Source organism: Rhinolophus sinicus, linkage group LG04, assembly GCF_036562045.2.
Source record: "Rhinolophus sinicus isolate RSC01 linkage group LG04, ASM3656204v1, whole genome shotgun sequence".
Taxonomy (NCBI): Eukaryota; Metazoa; Chordata; class Mammalia; order Chiroptera; family Rhinolophidae; genus Rhinolophus; species Rhinolophus sinicus.
In genome coordinates, this window is record NC_133754.1 from 77228296 (window position 1) to 77245539 (window position 17244).

Here is a 17244-nt window from a genome sequence, read left to right on the forward strand (position 1 = left end):
CTGACCCACCCAGGCCAGTCTTGGAAAAGCATTTCACGGCCAGCATGTGGGTGACAAAGACACCCCCGCCCAGAGCCTGAAAGGCCCACTGGGCCAGGGAGGGAAGGGAGTGGAGGAACATCCCACCCGCTTCGGGCAAAGCCGAGAGTCCTGGGCGTTAGCCTTGGTTCTGGGTCACCCTGGCTGGAGACCCTACACCAATCTATACTTCAGTGTCCTGTGGGTGAAAGGCAGGAGTCGGTGGCGGGGTGAGACACTGTCCTGAGGTCCTGTCTGGATCTAATATCCTACGCTCCTACTCTGTAATCTAGAACCCCAGCCTGCTCACTAACAGACCCTGAGGCAAGAGTGGAGTCAAACCTGATGGGGACAGGGATGGGTGCTCTACCAGCTATAGAGGCAGAGGCAGAGGCTGCCTGAGAGAGCAGAGGGCCTCCCCTTCCCTTTAATCAGGACCTGAAGGGGGGGATGGGAGCTGAGAAGGCCCAGGGGATGGGGAGTGGGGGGTTGGGCTGGGGGCTGCTGCCTTGCAGCTGCAAGGAGGAGGCACTGCCAAGCCTCACCATAGAGACCTAACTGCCCACCCGCCTCTGTAAGGGGCCCCAGGCCCAACACCTGTGACATCAAAGGACACAGAAATGCGTGAAGCTGTGACCTCTAACCCTTAAAGCTAGGGTCCAGATCACCCCCAATTCTCTTCAGAGTCAGAGGTGAAAATACCCAGAAAGCAGTAGGAAGAGAATTCCAATTTTCTGAACACATTAACAGTCTGCTTTGCTCTGGCATGAATAATACCAGTGTAATGCTTTCATTTGTACTTTATAAAAAAGCTCTTCTACCTGCTAGCACAGGTTTCCTCCTAGTAAAACAGAGAGGGAAATGAAGCCATTATCTGCATTCCGTGAAGTACCATATGGTTACACATGGGCATCCAGCCAGGGGAGGTCTCTCACCAAGCCTCTGTGCACAACTCAAAAGCAAACTACAGTCGTTGCACTATATTGGATTCACATCAGAAAAGGAGGACCAGGATGCCGACAGGACCGCAAGCAGAAAACTCTTTAGCTTAACTTTTCTTACCTTCCAGTTTCAGGGTTACCCGGAGCATCTCAAAAACCACAATTGGAATTAGCCAAATTTTACTCTACCAACAGCTTGTTAGTTAGTCAGCATACTTTGAAAGCAAGTATGAAAAATTCAGTCCTTTGCAAGACACATAATAATGTAATAATATTGTTACGTATAAGTAGTCAGACCAAAAACAAACAAACCAAGAAGGATAAAGAATAAATGGACATATTTGTATTTTTCACTTCATTTAATCCCCCGATGGAACAGGGACTTGTCTGATACCCCACGGCAGTCAAATTCAAAGCAGAGATGAGAACCAAATCCGCCCAGAGGTCTTGACAGGGCACTCAGGCTTATCATTTGACAGGGGCTTATCACCACCCAGCCCAGTGAGCTACAGGGACTGGTCCTGGTACCGGAAGGCTTTCCACAAAGGGCAGAAAACAGTGCTAAGATAAGTGACCATGAGATGCTTCTCCTTACTAGATAAGACCCTAATAATAGGAACACATGGTAAAAAAACAAACAAACAAACAAACAGAAAATGAGAGACATAAGCATAAGCCTCATGGACATAAGTTATTAGCCGCATGGACAGAATATTTTAGTAATGAAATTAAAAAAAAAACCTGGATTTTTCAGATTTTATTGACTATGCAACTAGAACACACCTCAAAAACAGAATGAGGGAACTGTGCAAAATGATTTTTTAACCACTAATATCGATTGGAGTTTTACTTTAATTCTGATACTTATCATGCCATAATTCACATTCTCTAAGTACTCCAAATCTCAACTCTGCTGCAAAACTATTTCCCAGAACATTTATGAGCTTAACCCTGTTTAGGAGTAACCCTGCCACCTTCTCTTCTAGGGGCAGTTCGAATGAGAATGAAAACACAGTCTTAAAGTTAGCAAGTCAAATGGAGGAAGAACTTTATTTTCCTACTTGTGACTCACTCTGGCAGTATTTTTCAAGCCTTTTCAACGCCTGCTTCCCTTTGGTAAATAAACATAAAAGTATCATGCTCTCCTTTAATTTTACTTGAAGTTACAAAATTAAATATATCAATGAAAAATAACATTATGACATTTTCAAACAATATATTGATAGTAACCTTGAAATACACATATTTTTCCTTCACATGATATTTTTAATGAATGCTGAGGATGCTTGTTCACCAAAAGTGAAGTGATAGTCACTTCAAAATCGAATGTTCTGCCACTTATTTTCATAGTCAGAAGGGAAGGGAAAAAAACGGACTAGCTAATGTATGTAAACAAAAGAAATAAGTTAATACCTGGAAAAGCATGTTGGCTGTTGCTGTGCAAATAAGGAGATCGCCAGTGATCTATAAAGCATGTCTGACATCTGAATCAAATCCTTTTTCCAAACTCCTCTCCAGAGTTCTCTTTTCAAGAACACGGGTGAGAAAGGTTTCTCCTCACAAGCTCACAAATGCAACTTTCCACCAGTGTCAAGAGTAGACTGCCTAATTCATCCAGCAGATTGGATGTGATGTAACTTCTTAAAAATAACCTACAGGAAGCCTTGAGTGCCATTCAAGCAAAATTAATTAATTAGTTAATTAATTAGAAGGTGGTTTTAGTTTTTTAAATGAGCTATAAATGTATAGACTGTAATGTTGGTCTTTATCCCTTAAAGCAGTGGTGTCTAAACTGTGGCCAACTGTGGGGTGTCCAAACTGTGGCCAACTGCGGCCCGCAATCCATTTTTAATTGGCCCGCAGCAAATTCCAAAAATATATTTAGTTTACTTAAATAAACCAGGTGAGGCAATACGTACTTCACCTCGAGTGAGTGGCCCGGTTGTTTGTGTATTTTACCGCATGTGACCCTTGGTGAAGAACGTTGAAAAAAGTTTGGACACCCCTGCCTTACAGTATCAATTTTGGTGTATTCAGAGTTTTAATTTTTTCAATATGCAATGCTCCAACTGAAAACAGTTGATAAATGCAAAGAAGTTGGTCTTTTCCCTGGCGTTCCCCAAATAGGGCTATTGTGTCTTTCTACTCACCAATATGGCAAGCATATTTCCCATTGATGACCCATCAAACGATGGACCCTGTAATCAGCGTTCAGAGTTTGACAAAGGACCATCCTCTGGTGTTTAGCACACCCTTTTGGATGCAATGAACCACCGAGTTAGTAAGGATTGAGGTCTCCCAGATTACTGAGTAGTTTTGGAAATCAATGTTTTCTAATTCAGCCCCAAAATAGTTTGACGTTTTTTTCCTTTGATTCAGTTCACTAGCTTCCAAGAATGTTGACAGCATTTCAGAGCTTTAGCGGTGGTCTCCTACCTTAAGAAAACAGTACAGTCTGTTTTTCTTCTGTCATGACTTCAGGTATAGGTTGCACCCAGACTAAGTGAATACACTTCAATTATCACAGCAGACAGCAAAATGATGTTTGATCTAGCGTCACTGGAAATTCAATAGCTTTAACTGAGTCATCAACTCAGACAATTCAGCACCTGCCTTAGAGTTAGACAAAGATATCATCTGGAATTTCTCCTCTACTTTCTCTCTAAGAAGTTTTGACAAATGTAAAAATGCTGGTTTTCATGAGAATGTGTTTAATGAGGACGCTTTTCTTTTCAATTAAGAGACTATTTAATATAAAACTTTCACAGCTTTTGTGGATTTCCGGTAATACGTTTCAGTTCCATCTGATCTCATGCAGAAGACAAGTGAATGTTTCAGAGAAAAAAAAGCCTCCACCATTTTTAAAATAAGGTTTTCTTGAGTAAGGCCAAATGACATCAATACGCAGCTTTTGAAAGGATTTACAACATGCACCTTATTCCTTACAATAGACATTCATGAATCCAAGCGTGACACACGCTTCATGAAATTATTTATCTTCTGAACTGAACCAGGGATTCTGAAGACTGTTGGCCAGGCCTGCAAAGGGAAGATGTTAAAGTTGGGCATTAGCGGTTAAGGCGACTCCAGGCATCCAATTCTGGAAGCAAACTTTTTGATCACTTCATATAACATATACAAAAACGTAAGCTTCTGTACATTCTTTTTCAGGCAATGCCCATACAACTTGTCTAATTTTGACGCCTTCCTCTGCCCTTCTAAAAAGCAGAAACTTTTCAGCAGCACTTTTACTTTAAGGTACCATGTTATTATTCCTGCCTCAGGGGTGACCCAACATGGCAACGTGCAGTGCTATAGAGACCTGACTAAAAGGTCCTGTGTTTACCTCCCCACATTAGCATCACGTGGTTGAACACTAACAATAAAGCCCATTATTTCCTGTAATTATGATCTCATTTCACACCCTTTCCTCTCAACTATGAGAAAAAAGAACTCTTTTCCCCTTCCTTGGCAATGGAAATATGCTGTGATCATAGTTTTCTCTCTTGCTTGTCAAAGACCTAAACAGACCAGTTTCTCCAGGGCTTTTCTTAATTATCCAATGTACTTATTTTATTTTCAATTGAAATATAATTAACATACCATCTAACTTATTTTTTTTAATTTAGTCCAAGTCTTATTTTCTGAGGTTGCGTTGTAACTCAAATAAACGTAATATATTACTAACAACTGTAATCATCATTAGACTGGTATGCTCTGGAATATTTTGCCAAGATTATGCTTCTTTTGGATATAATTCCATTTTCCCCACTTAGTTCCCTCAGAACGAACTTTTTAAAAGAAGCAGCATACAACATCTCCCCGCCGAAATAAATGGTAATCATTTCAACTTGTGTGACTTGAGAAGGAAGGAGCTTAATTGAAATGCCGGAACAATCTTATTGCCTCGAGGACCAAGTCAGCACAATGACCTACTGACCTGGAAAATGAACTATATTAACAATATCACAAAAAACTACATTTACTCATTCGAGCCCACATGCTTAAGTCATCAGAACTTTCAAGTACATAGGTACAGGGCTTAGAGAAAATTACTCAAATCCTCTCTCTTTGCACAAATGTACAAACTCTAATTCCCTCTCCGTGAAAGTAAAAGCATTTTTTGAATAGATCAGCCTCCCGAGCCTCAGGATGACCAGCACAGATTTACATTCTAAAGAGGAGACAGTCTTACAAAGAGTCATAGAAATTTATGTGGACTCACCACCACGTCACATCAAACACCTCTTTAGAAAGAGCTTCAATGTATATTTTGTTAGCATGTGACTGATCCCTCCCCCTTCCACTAATACATCGCCAGAAATTTTAATGGGAGAGGAGGGTTTCGAGTTCCGTGTGGGAAAAGAGCTGTCCAGTCTGGACAACTGACCTTGTCTTTTTTATCTCTGCTTTCGGCCAACAAACCAGACACTTCTGGACTTCTCCCAAGGAGGTGAAAGGATGATACAGCTCAATGAATCTGCCATCCTTCTGGAAAGCAATTCCAATTCTTATCCCATTGATTATTGTCACATTGATGTCAAACTCAGTATCTGCAAAGTGCAATAAAGTGAAGTGCAATAAAACAAGGTGCGCCTGTACAAGCCTTCAGTCTCTGTGAGGGGACTGGTCATAGGACCGCCATGCAGACCAAAATCCAAGGATGCTAAAGTCCCTTATATAAAATGGTGTGGAAAAATGCATAGTCAGCCCATCAAAACAACACTGTGTCAGTCGAGGTTGGTTGAATTCATGAATGCAAAATCCATGTATATGGAGGGCCAACTGTACCTGCACAGTATAAACTGGCAGACAAAAAAAAAAAAGAAAAATCAAAAATGCAATTTCTCATGACATTGATGTAACCTCCTTAGACTATATGGGTGCCACTGCTGTGTGGCCTCCGTCACCTCTCCCTGTGCTGAGGCCTGACAACGCAGGAGCAGCCTCAACAACCTCTAGTCCAAATCAACACTGTCCAAAGGGGGATTCTAGGCATGGAAGTGGTTTTACCCACTCATGTCTACACAGCAAGGGAGCAGCTGTGGCTCTTTCTCCACTTCACGTCCGTAAGGCTGATGGTGGCGAATGCAGGGTTTACTAAGCTACAGAATAATCAGGTTTGCAAAACCATTGGTCTACATACAAGGTCAAAAGGAAAGCACTAAAGAAGGTACTTAATTCTTCATTTCTAAAAATGGCAGAGACCACTTGAAAATGGCATTGTGCTAGTTCAGTTCAATGTAAATGATTTATAAAAAGCTGATATGCACCTCCTGCATCAGAAGCTCCTGGCTTGGTTGATAAAAACCCAGATACCTGAATTAAAATCTCCAGGGCTGGTGCTGGGGAACCTGTGTTTTTAATAAGCCCCCCAGCTGATTTCTAGGCCTACCAACATCTAAGACCCTCCAGGGGGTAAGGAGAGAGGCTGAAAGGAAACTGATTCGTGTCTCAGCAGCAAGAAGCACTGCAACAGCTGCGCATGTCTCTCAGGCTCAAAAAAACAGGAGAAAACAAGGGAAGTGCTGAGCCTGGGGAAGGGCTTATGTGTCTATACCTCCTGAGCACAGCTATGGTGAGTGTAAGTACTATTCTCATCCAGTAGGGTAGTCTAGCATTCTTGTGCATGCAAGGTTAAACAGCCCTCCAATTTCATAGCTTTAAAACTTTATATATTAACAGTCACACTGTATAAATCATAAACTACCCAATATATTCATTCACAGAATCTACATCTTATATTGCTGATTTTTTTTTGAAAAAGAAAAATCTTTTCTGGCATCATAACCAAAAGTAATTGAAGTACACTATCACACCAAATTAAGTTTCAAGTTAGGAAAATTCAAAAGGAAGAATTCTTTCAGACCTAAGACTCTTAGTGTAACTTTTTATGCAGAAAACACAAGTACCTGGCTGTAAAAACAACGACTTTAAATTAGATTAAGTAAAACAGAATTGATAATGTCCTTACTCCTAGAATCTGAAAACACAAAGGTTAACAGCTCAGGCTCTGGAGTCAGATGCTGGGTTGAAATGTGCGATCTCTTACTCATACAAGGTTCCACCCTGAACCTCAGCTTCCCTTCTGTAAAATGGAAATACAGTAGATTCTCACTTAATGCCGTCAGTAGGTTCTCTGACTTTAAACGAAACAGCATATAATGAAATCCATTTTACCACAGACTAATTGATATGGAAATACGGTAAATTCTCAACGTTCTCCGTGACTTAAAACAAAACTAATTTTACCATAGGCTAACTGATACAAACACGAGTTTAATTCCTAAGGTATATATGCATCAGATGACTGATGACCTGCTGTAATGTTAGTGCTGCCTCTGTAAGAATTAAATGAGACAATATATTAAAGTGCTTAGAAAATTCCTGACCCACAGTAAGCATTAATAAAAATTCATTCTTCTTCCTCCTTTCCCTTCCCTCCCCATCCCCTCCCCGAAGCTGAAGTAGAGACAGTAAACATTTAATAAAATGAAGGAGCACATGGCATAAAAACTGTCTTCTAGAATGCTCCTTCTTCAATATAAGAGAAAATGTTAAAGATCCGGGAAAGAGTAGAAGAAACTAGAATAACCCCCATTATCTGGGGGCAGTCAGAGACATGGTTTATAAAGTACTGCTTTCATTTTTCTACATCAGTGCTTCACAGTCTACTAACTTAAAGGCTTTTTTAAAAAAACAAATTAATAACCAGACTCTGATGAAAGAAAAGTCATCAACACAGACAAATCATGCAGCTCACAAAGTCCCCCATAAGAAAAAAAGAATCACTCATGTCTCCTGCGATTCTATATTAACTCCAAAGTCGGCAAGCTTTCCAAGTCTTCCCAACCTTATCAAGACCCAAACATAACAGACCAAGGGGGAAAGAAAGCCTCAGCCACTAGAACCTAGTGGGCAAGAGGATACTTTAGAAGAAGAAGGGTTGAGGATCTAGATGAATACTGGTAATATTGATTTGGTGAGATACAGCTGTATGATTGTGATAATGAGATCATGGCATCAATGTAACAATAATCAATGAAATAAAGAATTGGAATGTCTTTCCAGAAGGATGGCAGATTCATTGAGCTGTATCATCCTTTCACTTCCTCAGGAAGAGTACGGAAGTGTCAGGTTTGTTGGCCAAAAGCAGAAATAAAAAAGACAAGGTCCATTGTCCAGACTGGACAGCTCTTCTCCCACATCGGGGGGAGGGAGGGAACCCTCTATTTCAGCACCACATATTAGAGTCCGCAGCCCTCCTCCTCACCTTGGCGAGATTGGCAGAGAGAATGCAGAGAGCTCAGACCCAAACCCCAACCCTGCCAGACAGGTAGACAAAATTTCCAAGAAGAGGGCCCGATTCATAGAAAGACGCTTTCCAACCTGTAATCACCCTGCACCTCACATAACTCAGTTTCCAATGCTTCCATGGGATCACTGCGCCCCTTACTTCCCTTCTTCTGTCTTCCCCCTTTGCCACTTTTCAGTCATGTCCTGTCTCAACTCCCGCCTCCTCCCCTCACTCATGGTTTCACACATGGTCCATCCCACGTGGCCCAGGGTCAGCCTCTCCCAGCTCAATCCACCCACCAAGGGCTTCGGAACAGGCAGGAAGTATTAAGATATTGAGCTGGAAGGTTGATGGGTCTAGGACTGTGTAGACAAAGCACAGCTGCCACCTTGACAGGTGTCACTTAAAGTGGAATTCAGAGGGCAGGAAAGCAGCACTGGTGCAGGAGTGGCTGCAAACACCGACCTCACTCTGGAACAAGCACACCGCCAGCTTTGGCAGACGGGTGACGTCCAACTTCAGGACTGACCCAAGAGCAGAAAGCAGCCGAAAGGGGCAACAAGCAAAGATGAAGGATCTCTGTAAATGAAGTTTTATTTTGAAAGTCCCCTCTAAAGAATTAAACATGTAGAAAGTTCTCCTCTCTTTTTCATAATGAAGATGTTAGAAAACTATCTTGGAGATTCGTGAATGTCCCTTTCAAGGGTGGTGGGGGTCATGACTGGGGGGAGGTGGCTTGGAATCTCTGAGGACAAGTTTCCCTAGAAGAGAAGGTGCTGAGCTCTACTGTCCTGGAAAAATGGACACAGAAGACTTTTGGTTTCCAGAAAATTCTGGAGGGGCAGGGGGACGACTTTACTTAGAATAGAAAGGCAGAGACGTACGAGTAATCAAAATCTTTTGTTGCAAAGGTTTGAAAGGAAAAATTGCCCAAACCCGGGGGGGGGGGGATAAATATGGGGAGGAAAGGGTTTGATACAACACTGGAGGAAGGGTGGCAGCAACAGAAGGAAAATGCGGAGTTCCTCAGTAAGTAACCCCACAGAGGACCAGTGCACGCATAGCATCCCCTGAGCCAGCATCCTCTCGGCTCCCTGTGCTCACTGTGAAGACAGAGGCTGCAGCAATCGGAGCGGTAGGAAGATAGAGCCCATCAGACTGGATCCCACCCCTTACAAGACACTGGCAAGCCTTTAGGGACCTGCAGGGACCCCTAGATTCATGAGAATGGGGCTCTTTTGGACGTACTACAACTCAGGCAGCATCCACACAGACTGAGGGACTTTACACGCTCCCCACGTTTAACATTTGGGAGGGTAGAGGTGACATCCTGGTTTCAGAGACAAGTCATTTTACACTAAGGGATGGACTTACATTTCAGAAAATCATAAGGCCTTCATAAGAAATTGAGAAAAAGGAGGAATTTCATTGTGTTTGTTTGAGCAGCGGTATGCTTTCCTATTCACAAGGACATCTTAAGACCTTGAGTCTGTTCCACGTGGTGTCCACACTATCCTGGGGACTTTCTCATTTGCTGGATCTGCCCTCCTAGGAGGGTTTACCCTCACCTGCATCACCAAAGACTCTGATAAATTCCTTTACCTCTTTATCTCAGTAATTCATCAAATTCTTCAAAGAGATACTGGCTTTTGACAGTGCCCAAATTCACTGTTCTCTATCAAAAGAGATTGATATCAAAATATCAACCTTCCTAAAGATATACCCTTATAGATATATATATATGTGTGTGTGTATTATAAATGTTATACGTATTCACAGCTTGTACCTTATCAGTACATCTATTTAACCTCTTCATTGAGATAAACTATAAACCAGATAGTTGGTGCATCCAAATTAAGAAGTGTCTGAAATGATATTATGTCTACAGCTATTTACAGAATGGAAAGGTTCAAAACTTGTTTTACAAATGTACAAACTGAGTAGAATAATGGTACAAGCACAATCTCTAAACTTCAAGTGACTATGGTAAAGCCCACCCCATATACAGCACTAGGTGAGATATTTTAAGCGGAATGAAATGTTTAAAATTATTTGTAGTAAGTAGTTTGTCCATAACAAACCTCCGTCCGTTTTTTTACCCCAAAATACGTGATCGACCTCAGGACTAAAAGCACCCAAGTGCTTTCACTCCAGCACAAGAGACACAGACAGAGATCCTTTAGTTTTATGCCCCTTTAAAAAGAATTTAGTGATAACCAGTAGATTTATTTCTTAATGTGAGAGGGAAACAAACATGTGCTCAAGATCAGAATTAAACAAAGAGGTGAAACTTAAAAATCTTTGCAAAGCCTCTCAGCGTTCACAGCAAGGCCTTGAGTCTCCGAAGTTCATTCTAAATGCTTTACTACAATGAAACTGACACACCTTTACTGGAAACATCTTTGCACCAGAGTGAGGTAATTCACAAAAATATTTTTATGACTAGCTAGAAATTAATAAAACTTGAAGTGTATCATTGTATACTGTTTAGACTTACACTCTGAGATTTTAATATGAGAAGTACGTTTCCCTAAGAGTGAGGCCCACGTCTGAAACTTTTCTGGATATTGTACAGACTCCTACCCAGTGCTCTCTACATTTATTAAATGCTCGATGCCATGTTACTACAGAATAAAATCCCATGAAACCCCACATGACCTGGAGTCGGTCTCAGTTCCTGTCACACCTTCCGTTCTTTTGCTGGCTCAACAAGCCCAAGGCCCCCTGGCTTTCTTTTCTCTTTCTGCAAGAAGTCAAGCTGATTTCTATCTGCTCCTTGTTCATTGCTGGCCAACTGTCCATCGGTCAAATGCTACATGAAATGAAGTATTATTGAGCTGTCACTCAAAGCACCAGCTCTATCATCTTGCTGCCTGGGTCCAGATCCTAGCTCTATCATTTACTAACTAGGTGTCCTTGGAGAAGAATGTGTCCTTCTGTTCCTCAATTTCTTCAATTGTAAGATGGGTAAACTAAAGATACCTAAATAATATAGTTGTCTTAAAGATGAGTTAATAAAAATAAAGTACTTAGAAAACAATTATCAATAAATGTTACTTATGATCTCGTTTCTTCCCGCCACTCCCTATTCTATTACCGGCTTAACTTTTACAGCACTTAAAACTATCTGAAATTCTTATTTCTTTGTTTGATTATTGAAATGTCTGTTGCCCCACTAGAATGGAACCTCCAAAAGCACAAGGACCATCTGACTTGTTCTCCATTTCAGTTCCCAGAACAAATCCCAAAAACTGGTAGATGTTCCAGTTGTTGCACGAATCAGTAATTCAAAAAGCTTTATAACACTCATTAAGCAATCCCAGACATTAGTCTAAAACATCATTTAATTTTAAGTTGACTTAACTGAATCAACTTTTGGGGAATGCATACAAAATATTTTAGAGTATACATTTTTTAATAAACAACTCGGTCTTAAAATTTTACTACTTGGAGAAATTACTTTAAGAGAACAACTCTTTTTGAGAAAATTCCAATACAGATATTGGAATAGAATAAAATCTTGATGCCCATACGTTCTAAACAATTTCATAATGTAAAATATGTCTGATTTAAAGCCTAAAAAGCATATTTGGCCCTATTTAAATATCAAAGGATAAACTGGGAAAGTATAAAGAGCAACTGGAGGGGACAGAGGTGCTAACCCATGCTCCCTGAGATCTGAAATTAGGGGAACCTATGGAGATTGACCCCGGGATCTGACTACAGCAGAAGGTCATAAAGCCCCATGAGCCCAGGAGGGAGGAGGGCCTGTACTCACACAAAGGCCTTTGGGTTCAACCAGGTTACAACGGTACCTTTGTTAGGATAATAACCCTTGACGATGGGAATGTACCCACGGTCATAAGAGAGCAGATGCTCTAATATAGTACTCATGATCTTTCCCCACAATTGTTTCAATAACCTTTCAGCTGGTACCCGTGTCTAATCTCCTCCCCATCCCATCCATTACCTTCACTGGCCCCAGAATACTCATGCCAAAGATCAAACCATGTCACCTCTCACCCTGATTAAAAGCCACCAGTGGCTTCTACATCTTCATATCTGGCGCTAGCTTCCCTTTCCATTGTCTTATCATGTCACTCTCCCCCACACACCCAAACCAGCCAGTTTCCAAACATGTCATGAAATCCCCAACCCCCTGACTTTACTCATGCTCTCCAGGGTAGGACAGCTCTCCTGTTCTGAATGAGCCACTCGCGCCGCACATCTACACAAGGCTCAAGCCTCATCTCTGGGAACCTGGCTACCAGCTCACAAGGCAGAAGGAACTATTTCATGCTCGCTGTCCTCAAAGCACATAGCACACTCACAGTTCTGGTGCACATATCCCAAAAAAGACTGCATGCCTCCTCAGTCTTTATAATCTCAGGAGTGACACAGGCACCAGTAGCACGCAATAAATATGTATGGGATTAAACTTCATGTGATTTACTCCACATACACAGCACAACTTTAAAACATTACTAGTTTCCTGCACACACATATCCCCTTTGAGGGTCCTGGAAATTGAAAGTCTGAACTTCTTTTCTACATGCCCAGAGTAGGTTATTTCTAAAGTAGTGGATTTGAATATTCCGGACCAAAACTACTTTTCCTTTTTGAGTTGCTTAATTCCCTGCTTCTTGTTGAACCCGATAATCATCTCCTCACTGTCCAAGCCCCACCTGAAATTTTATAGTTGGTTAGAACCATACAGGAGTACTTCTGGAATGACAGGCACCAAAACGCTGGCAACTTCAAAACAAATGTCTCAAAATGTTACCAAACAAAATACTAACTCATTCTTAGTCCAGCTGTAATAGTGTACGTAGGCTTGCCTCCACTGTTCTGTAGCATGGCCAGGAAAGGGCGCCGGCGCAGACCTCTTCTCCACTCCGGGTTGTGCTGGAGCACACATCCAGGAGAATGGAACTTCAAAGCTATTACTCTCCTTCCTTCACTGCCAGGATCTAACGGAGCAATTTTATTACCACGCTCTAAGATGAGCTCTAAGAGAACACTTAGAAAAGAACCAAATTTTGTGAATAATTATTTACCGCAATAATAAAAACTTAAACTGGCATTTGCCTATCAGTTATTTAAAGGACATCTGGTGACCGATTAATGTCATCAAAGTTCAACAAATGGGAATCCAATGCCTTCAGTAATGTTTCTCTATGTGTCTCGTTTGCTGGCTGTTTCACACTCATAAAAGAATTAGCCAAAATCACAAAATAACATAGAAGTACCTGATGGTAGCATAGGTAGTATTGAGGGATCGGTTGAAAGGGATGATGCAAGAAACGTATGACTAATAACAAACTATCAAGGGATAATAAAGATAGTGATTCCTGCTTTTGTATATAAATTAGACAGATTCAAGGCTATTCCTGATAATATCACTCACTCTTTACCAAGTTACAGCTGGGCTCCCTCTTAGTATACCATTGTATGTTTTGTGTTTATTTGTTTGTTTTATTTCTTGAATGTAAGAACTTGTCGATGCATCGACTGTGACTCAGAATAAAAGGTTGTGAGCCAGTCATCAGTGGCTCCCCGACTTTGGAATTCCAAAGCTCAATAAAAGAGCTTGCAACAAAAAAATCAGGAAGCTTTGCAGCAGACACAAAGGTTCCCTTAGAGAATTTTTATAGTAGATAAACTCTTTCAAACAATTCAGCCTTTCACCATCATTATTGAAGCAAAATTGGAATTCTACATAGTGGAGACTGTGAACCCCCAAGGAAGTTCAAAAGAAAGTCACCTCTTGGATCCCAGCAGGTATCATCCCTGCTTCTTTATCTGATGCCTCCCCTTTAGCAGGTAGTCCTTTGTTTCCTATCATGGTACTGAGGTAAGGGCTGAGCTGGGCAAAGCAGCTGCCACACCAACCACCTGCGGGTCACCTTGAGACGCTAAGACTATCTACTCAGATCAGGGCAATAGTCAATCAACTGCAGCAATCTGGAACCCTGAAGATTGCCAAAATAATTCTCTTGGTTAATATGACAGCTCACCAGAGTTTACTAATTCTGCTAAAATGAAAAATGTACACTATATATGAACAAAAATAGTTACAAATCAAATGATACTGATATTATTATATCTGGAATTTCAAAATGGTGCAGGCGGATGGGCAGACAGTGGGGATATACATTACTTTTGAATATGTTTGAAATTTGCCAAAATAAAAAGTAAAAAATAAGCATGAAGCCAAGTTTAAAAGAAAATTATTAAAATGCAACCTATTCAGTGCATACCAATGACTACATATATTCTTACTTCCTCATGTGTTGCAGTTCTACAGTACAAGAGCAGATTAAGTCTCAGAGGCATTAATCTTGGCCCCTTTGCTAAGGCAGCTTAATTACAGGGACGCTATTGAGGTTTTTGCTAAAGTCAGAGAGAGAGAGAGAGAATTAAGACGCCTTTTGAAATTCAGGATAGATTACAAAACACACAAGCTGCAAGCCTTAGTAGTTTTTTTCTCTAGTTAATTGTAAAGATTTGTTATGTAAAAACAGACAAAACACAACAAAATAAAAAAACGCTATACATTTGTCACATGCACAGAGAAAGACACATTAGCAGGTAAAAGCTAATCCTTCAGAGGAAGGCGGCAAAGCAACCGCGAGTAACGAAAAAGGAGGCTTTACAGTCTTTTAGCTTTTGAACTTTCGACCTCCTCCCAAAATGTCATGAAAGAATTTCTAGACCTTGAGACTAGAAAGAATGCTTTCTTTCTTGAAATCGTTTCATAAAACACTATTTACTGTACACGCGTTTAGCCACTGGCCCCAAGGTACAAAACTGAAATGTTCTAAAAGAGAGGCAAACTGGATTAAGAAACACACTTATAAAGTGGTGTAATAACAAACAGCTAGTCAAGCACCACTGGAAGTGGGCGGCGAGTATCACCTGCCGGGCTCTCTTCCCCGGCACCGTTTTCTCTTTTGTTGAGGATCAGACTTTCCCCTGTTCTCCTCGTGTCCTTCCGTTCAACACATAAAATGCCCTGAAGAAAGATGTACTGGAAGCAGAATATCTAAAACGAAATCTACAGCTCTGCCTTGCACAGAAATGCCCCCGCTTAAAATTCCACCAGCCAGCACAAGCTGCAGGACGCGTCCTCCGGAAAGGACGCCGTCCGGGGAGGGCGGGTGCAGCCGCCACCTGAACTGCCCGCCGCTGCCGCGTCCCGCGGTGGAGCCGGTTGCCACCTGATGCTACCTGAATCCTCTCTCTCGACTTCTCTTCGGCTCACACACACTTCCCAGCCCGAGCAGTGCGGAAAAGGTGCGACTCGCAGATCCGGGAGCTGCCGCGAACCCGCCGAGCCTCCCGCGGCGCCGCCGCCTCCTACCTGGCCAGTCCCCCGGCACCACCCGGCCGGAGCGCGCCGCCGGCGCCGCCAGGAATGCACCACGGGCCGGCCAGGTGGCGTGTGGGGAAGGTACAAATCCCCGCTCTAGGTGCCAGGAAGTTCCCCAATCCCGGGCTCTTAGAGGACCGCCGGCCCCTCCCCCGGCCCGGGCGCGTAGGTGGAGGGAGGCGCGCGGCGTTCCAGGGAGCGGCGGTCCCCTGCGCGGTGCCCGCTGCGGGATCAGGGCGGGGCAGGGGCCCCAAGGGGCCGGGACTCACCGAGGCAGCGGATGTGGAAGCCTGAGGGCGGCCGCAGCGCCCGGCGCGTCCAGCCCTCGCGCAGTGCCTCCAGGTGCTCCTCCTTGCCCTGGATCAGCAGAACCTGCTCGTCGATCCAGCCCAGGAAGAAGGTCTCGGCCACGGCGGCCGTGACTTTCTTGTTCCAGAAGTGCTGCATGTTCTCGGCTTTGAAGTCGGCGAAGATCTCGTAGCCGATGTGGTGCCGGGCGAGCTGCCGGGGCTTGGCCGGGGGCGCGGCCTGGGCGGCCCGGGACCTCTCCCCCGCCGGACCCTCGGCGGGGCCCAGGACGATGGCCAGAGAGTGAGGCGCGATCTGCAGAAACTTCTCCATCTTCAGAGGCATCGACGCCTGCCGCGGGACCCCGCTCACCGCTGCCGCCGCCTCCTGCCGCTCCAAGGGACAGCCGCGGGACTGTCGCTGCGCGACAAGCCCAAGTAGCGTTAGTGTCCCCCAAGGCCTGGGCTGACCGCGCCCCCCCACTCTGCTCCCCAACCGCCCAGGACGCCCCGTGCAGCCCCTGGGCTAAGCCCACGGACCGCGCAGGGCTCGCCGCGCGATGAAGCTGAGGGTGTGCGCAGCCGTCTTGGACCAAGGTCTCGCGCGCATTACCTGCAGCTCGGGGCCACCCTCCGGGCACCGCTCATTTTCCTGCGGCGGCACCCTCGCCTCCCTCGGCGCCCAGCGGCCCTGGCAGGGGGCGGAGACGCGGGAGGAGGCGGGCAATTCGCGCTGAGTCCCGGGAACCCTCTCTGCCAGAATCGGCCGAGTAATCCCCAGCAGTTCGCTGTGGGAGGTGGTCGAGGTGGCGCGGACCGCCGGCTTGGGGGGTGGGAGGCGGTGTGCGCTTAGTTGGCGGGGCTCAGGGGAGACCTGGAGGCCGGAGGGGACGCACAGCGACACTTGAAAGGCACCGATTCCCGAACTGTGAATGTCGCTCCTCCCCACGCTCCATCTCCGCCCCCACCTCCCATCTCCTGCTGGAACAAGTGGATTCGCTGACTGCTTGATGTGCCCTTGGAAGTGGCTGTTTAAAAAACTTAACTAAATCACGAAAAGTGGTCATCAGTTCCTCCTTCCAAACTCACGGAATTCTGTTCTTGCAGCTCCATCACTTGCTGTGCTCCTACTATAGGAAAAACCCAGTGATTCCCAGTGTTATCTACACAACACCCAGTCTACTAAAAGGATGCAGAAACTTACCAGGAAAGGTAATGATTATGCTAAAAAATAAATAAAATTAAAAAAAAACTCTTGTTATGATTGTTTCTCCACAAGGTTCTGTTTTGGTTATTTTTCATTGAGAAGGACTATACAGGCATACTTTG

The 17244-nt window shown here is 43.7% G+C and overlaps 2 protein-coding genes across 2 annotated transcripts in view; both read right to left on the minus strand.

The window, feature by feature from the left end:
• STOX2 (storkhead box 2) overlaps positions 1–15844 on the minus strand; it is a 214876-nt gene extending 199032 nt beyond the window's left edge. The window contains exon 1 of the mRNA XM_019736145.2: positions 15487–15844. The gene's annotated coding sequence lies outside the window, so the exon portion shown is untranslated. The remainder of the gene's footprint in view (positions 1–15486) is intronic.
• LOC141571250 (uncharacterized) lies at positions 1696–17028 on the minus strand. Its single transcript, XM_074331503.1, has 4 exons — positions 17005–17028; positions 16529–16789; positions 15898–16336; positions 1696–3998 (listed from the first exon to the last, which is right to left on the minus strand). Exons 1-4 carry the CDS (start codon positions 17026–17028, stop codon positions 3949–3951), a joined length of 774 nt encoding a protein of 257 aa, XP_074187604.1. The 3' UTR covers positions 1696–3948.
• Positions 17029–17244: the final 216 nt, after the last annotated feature.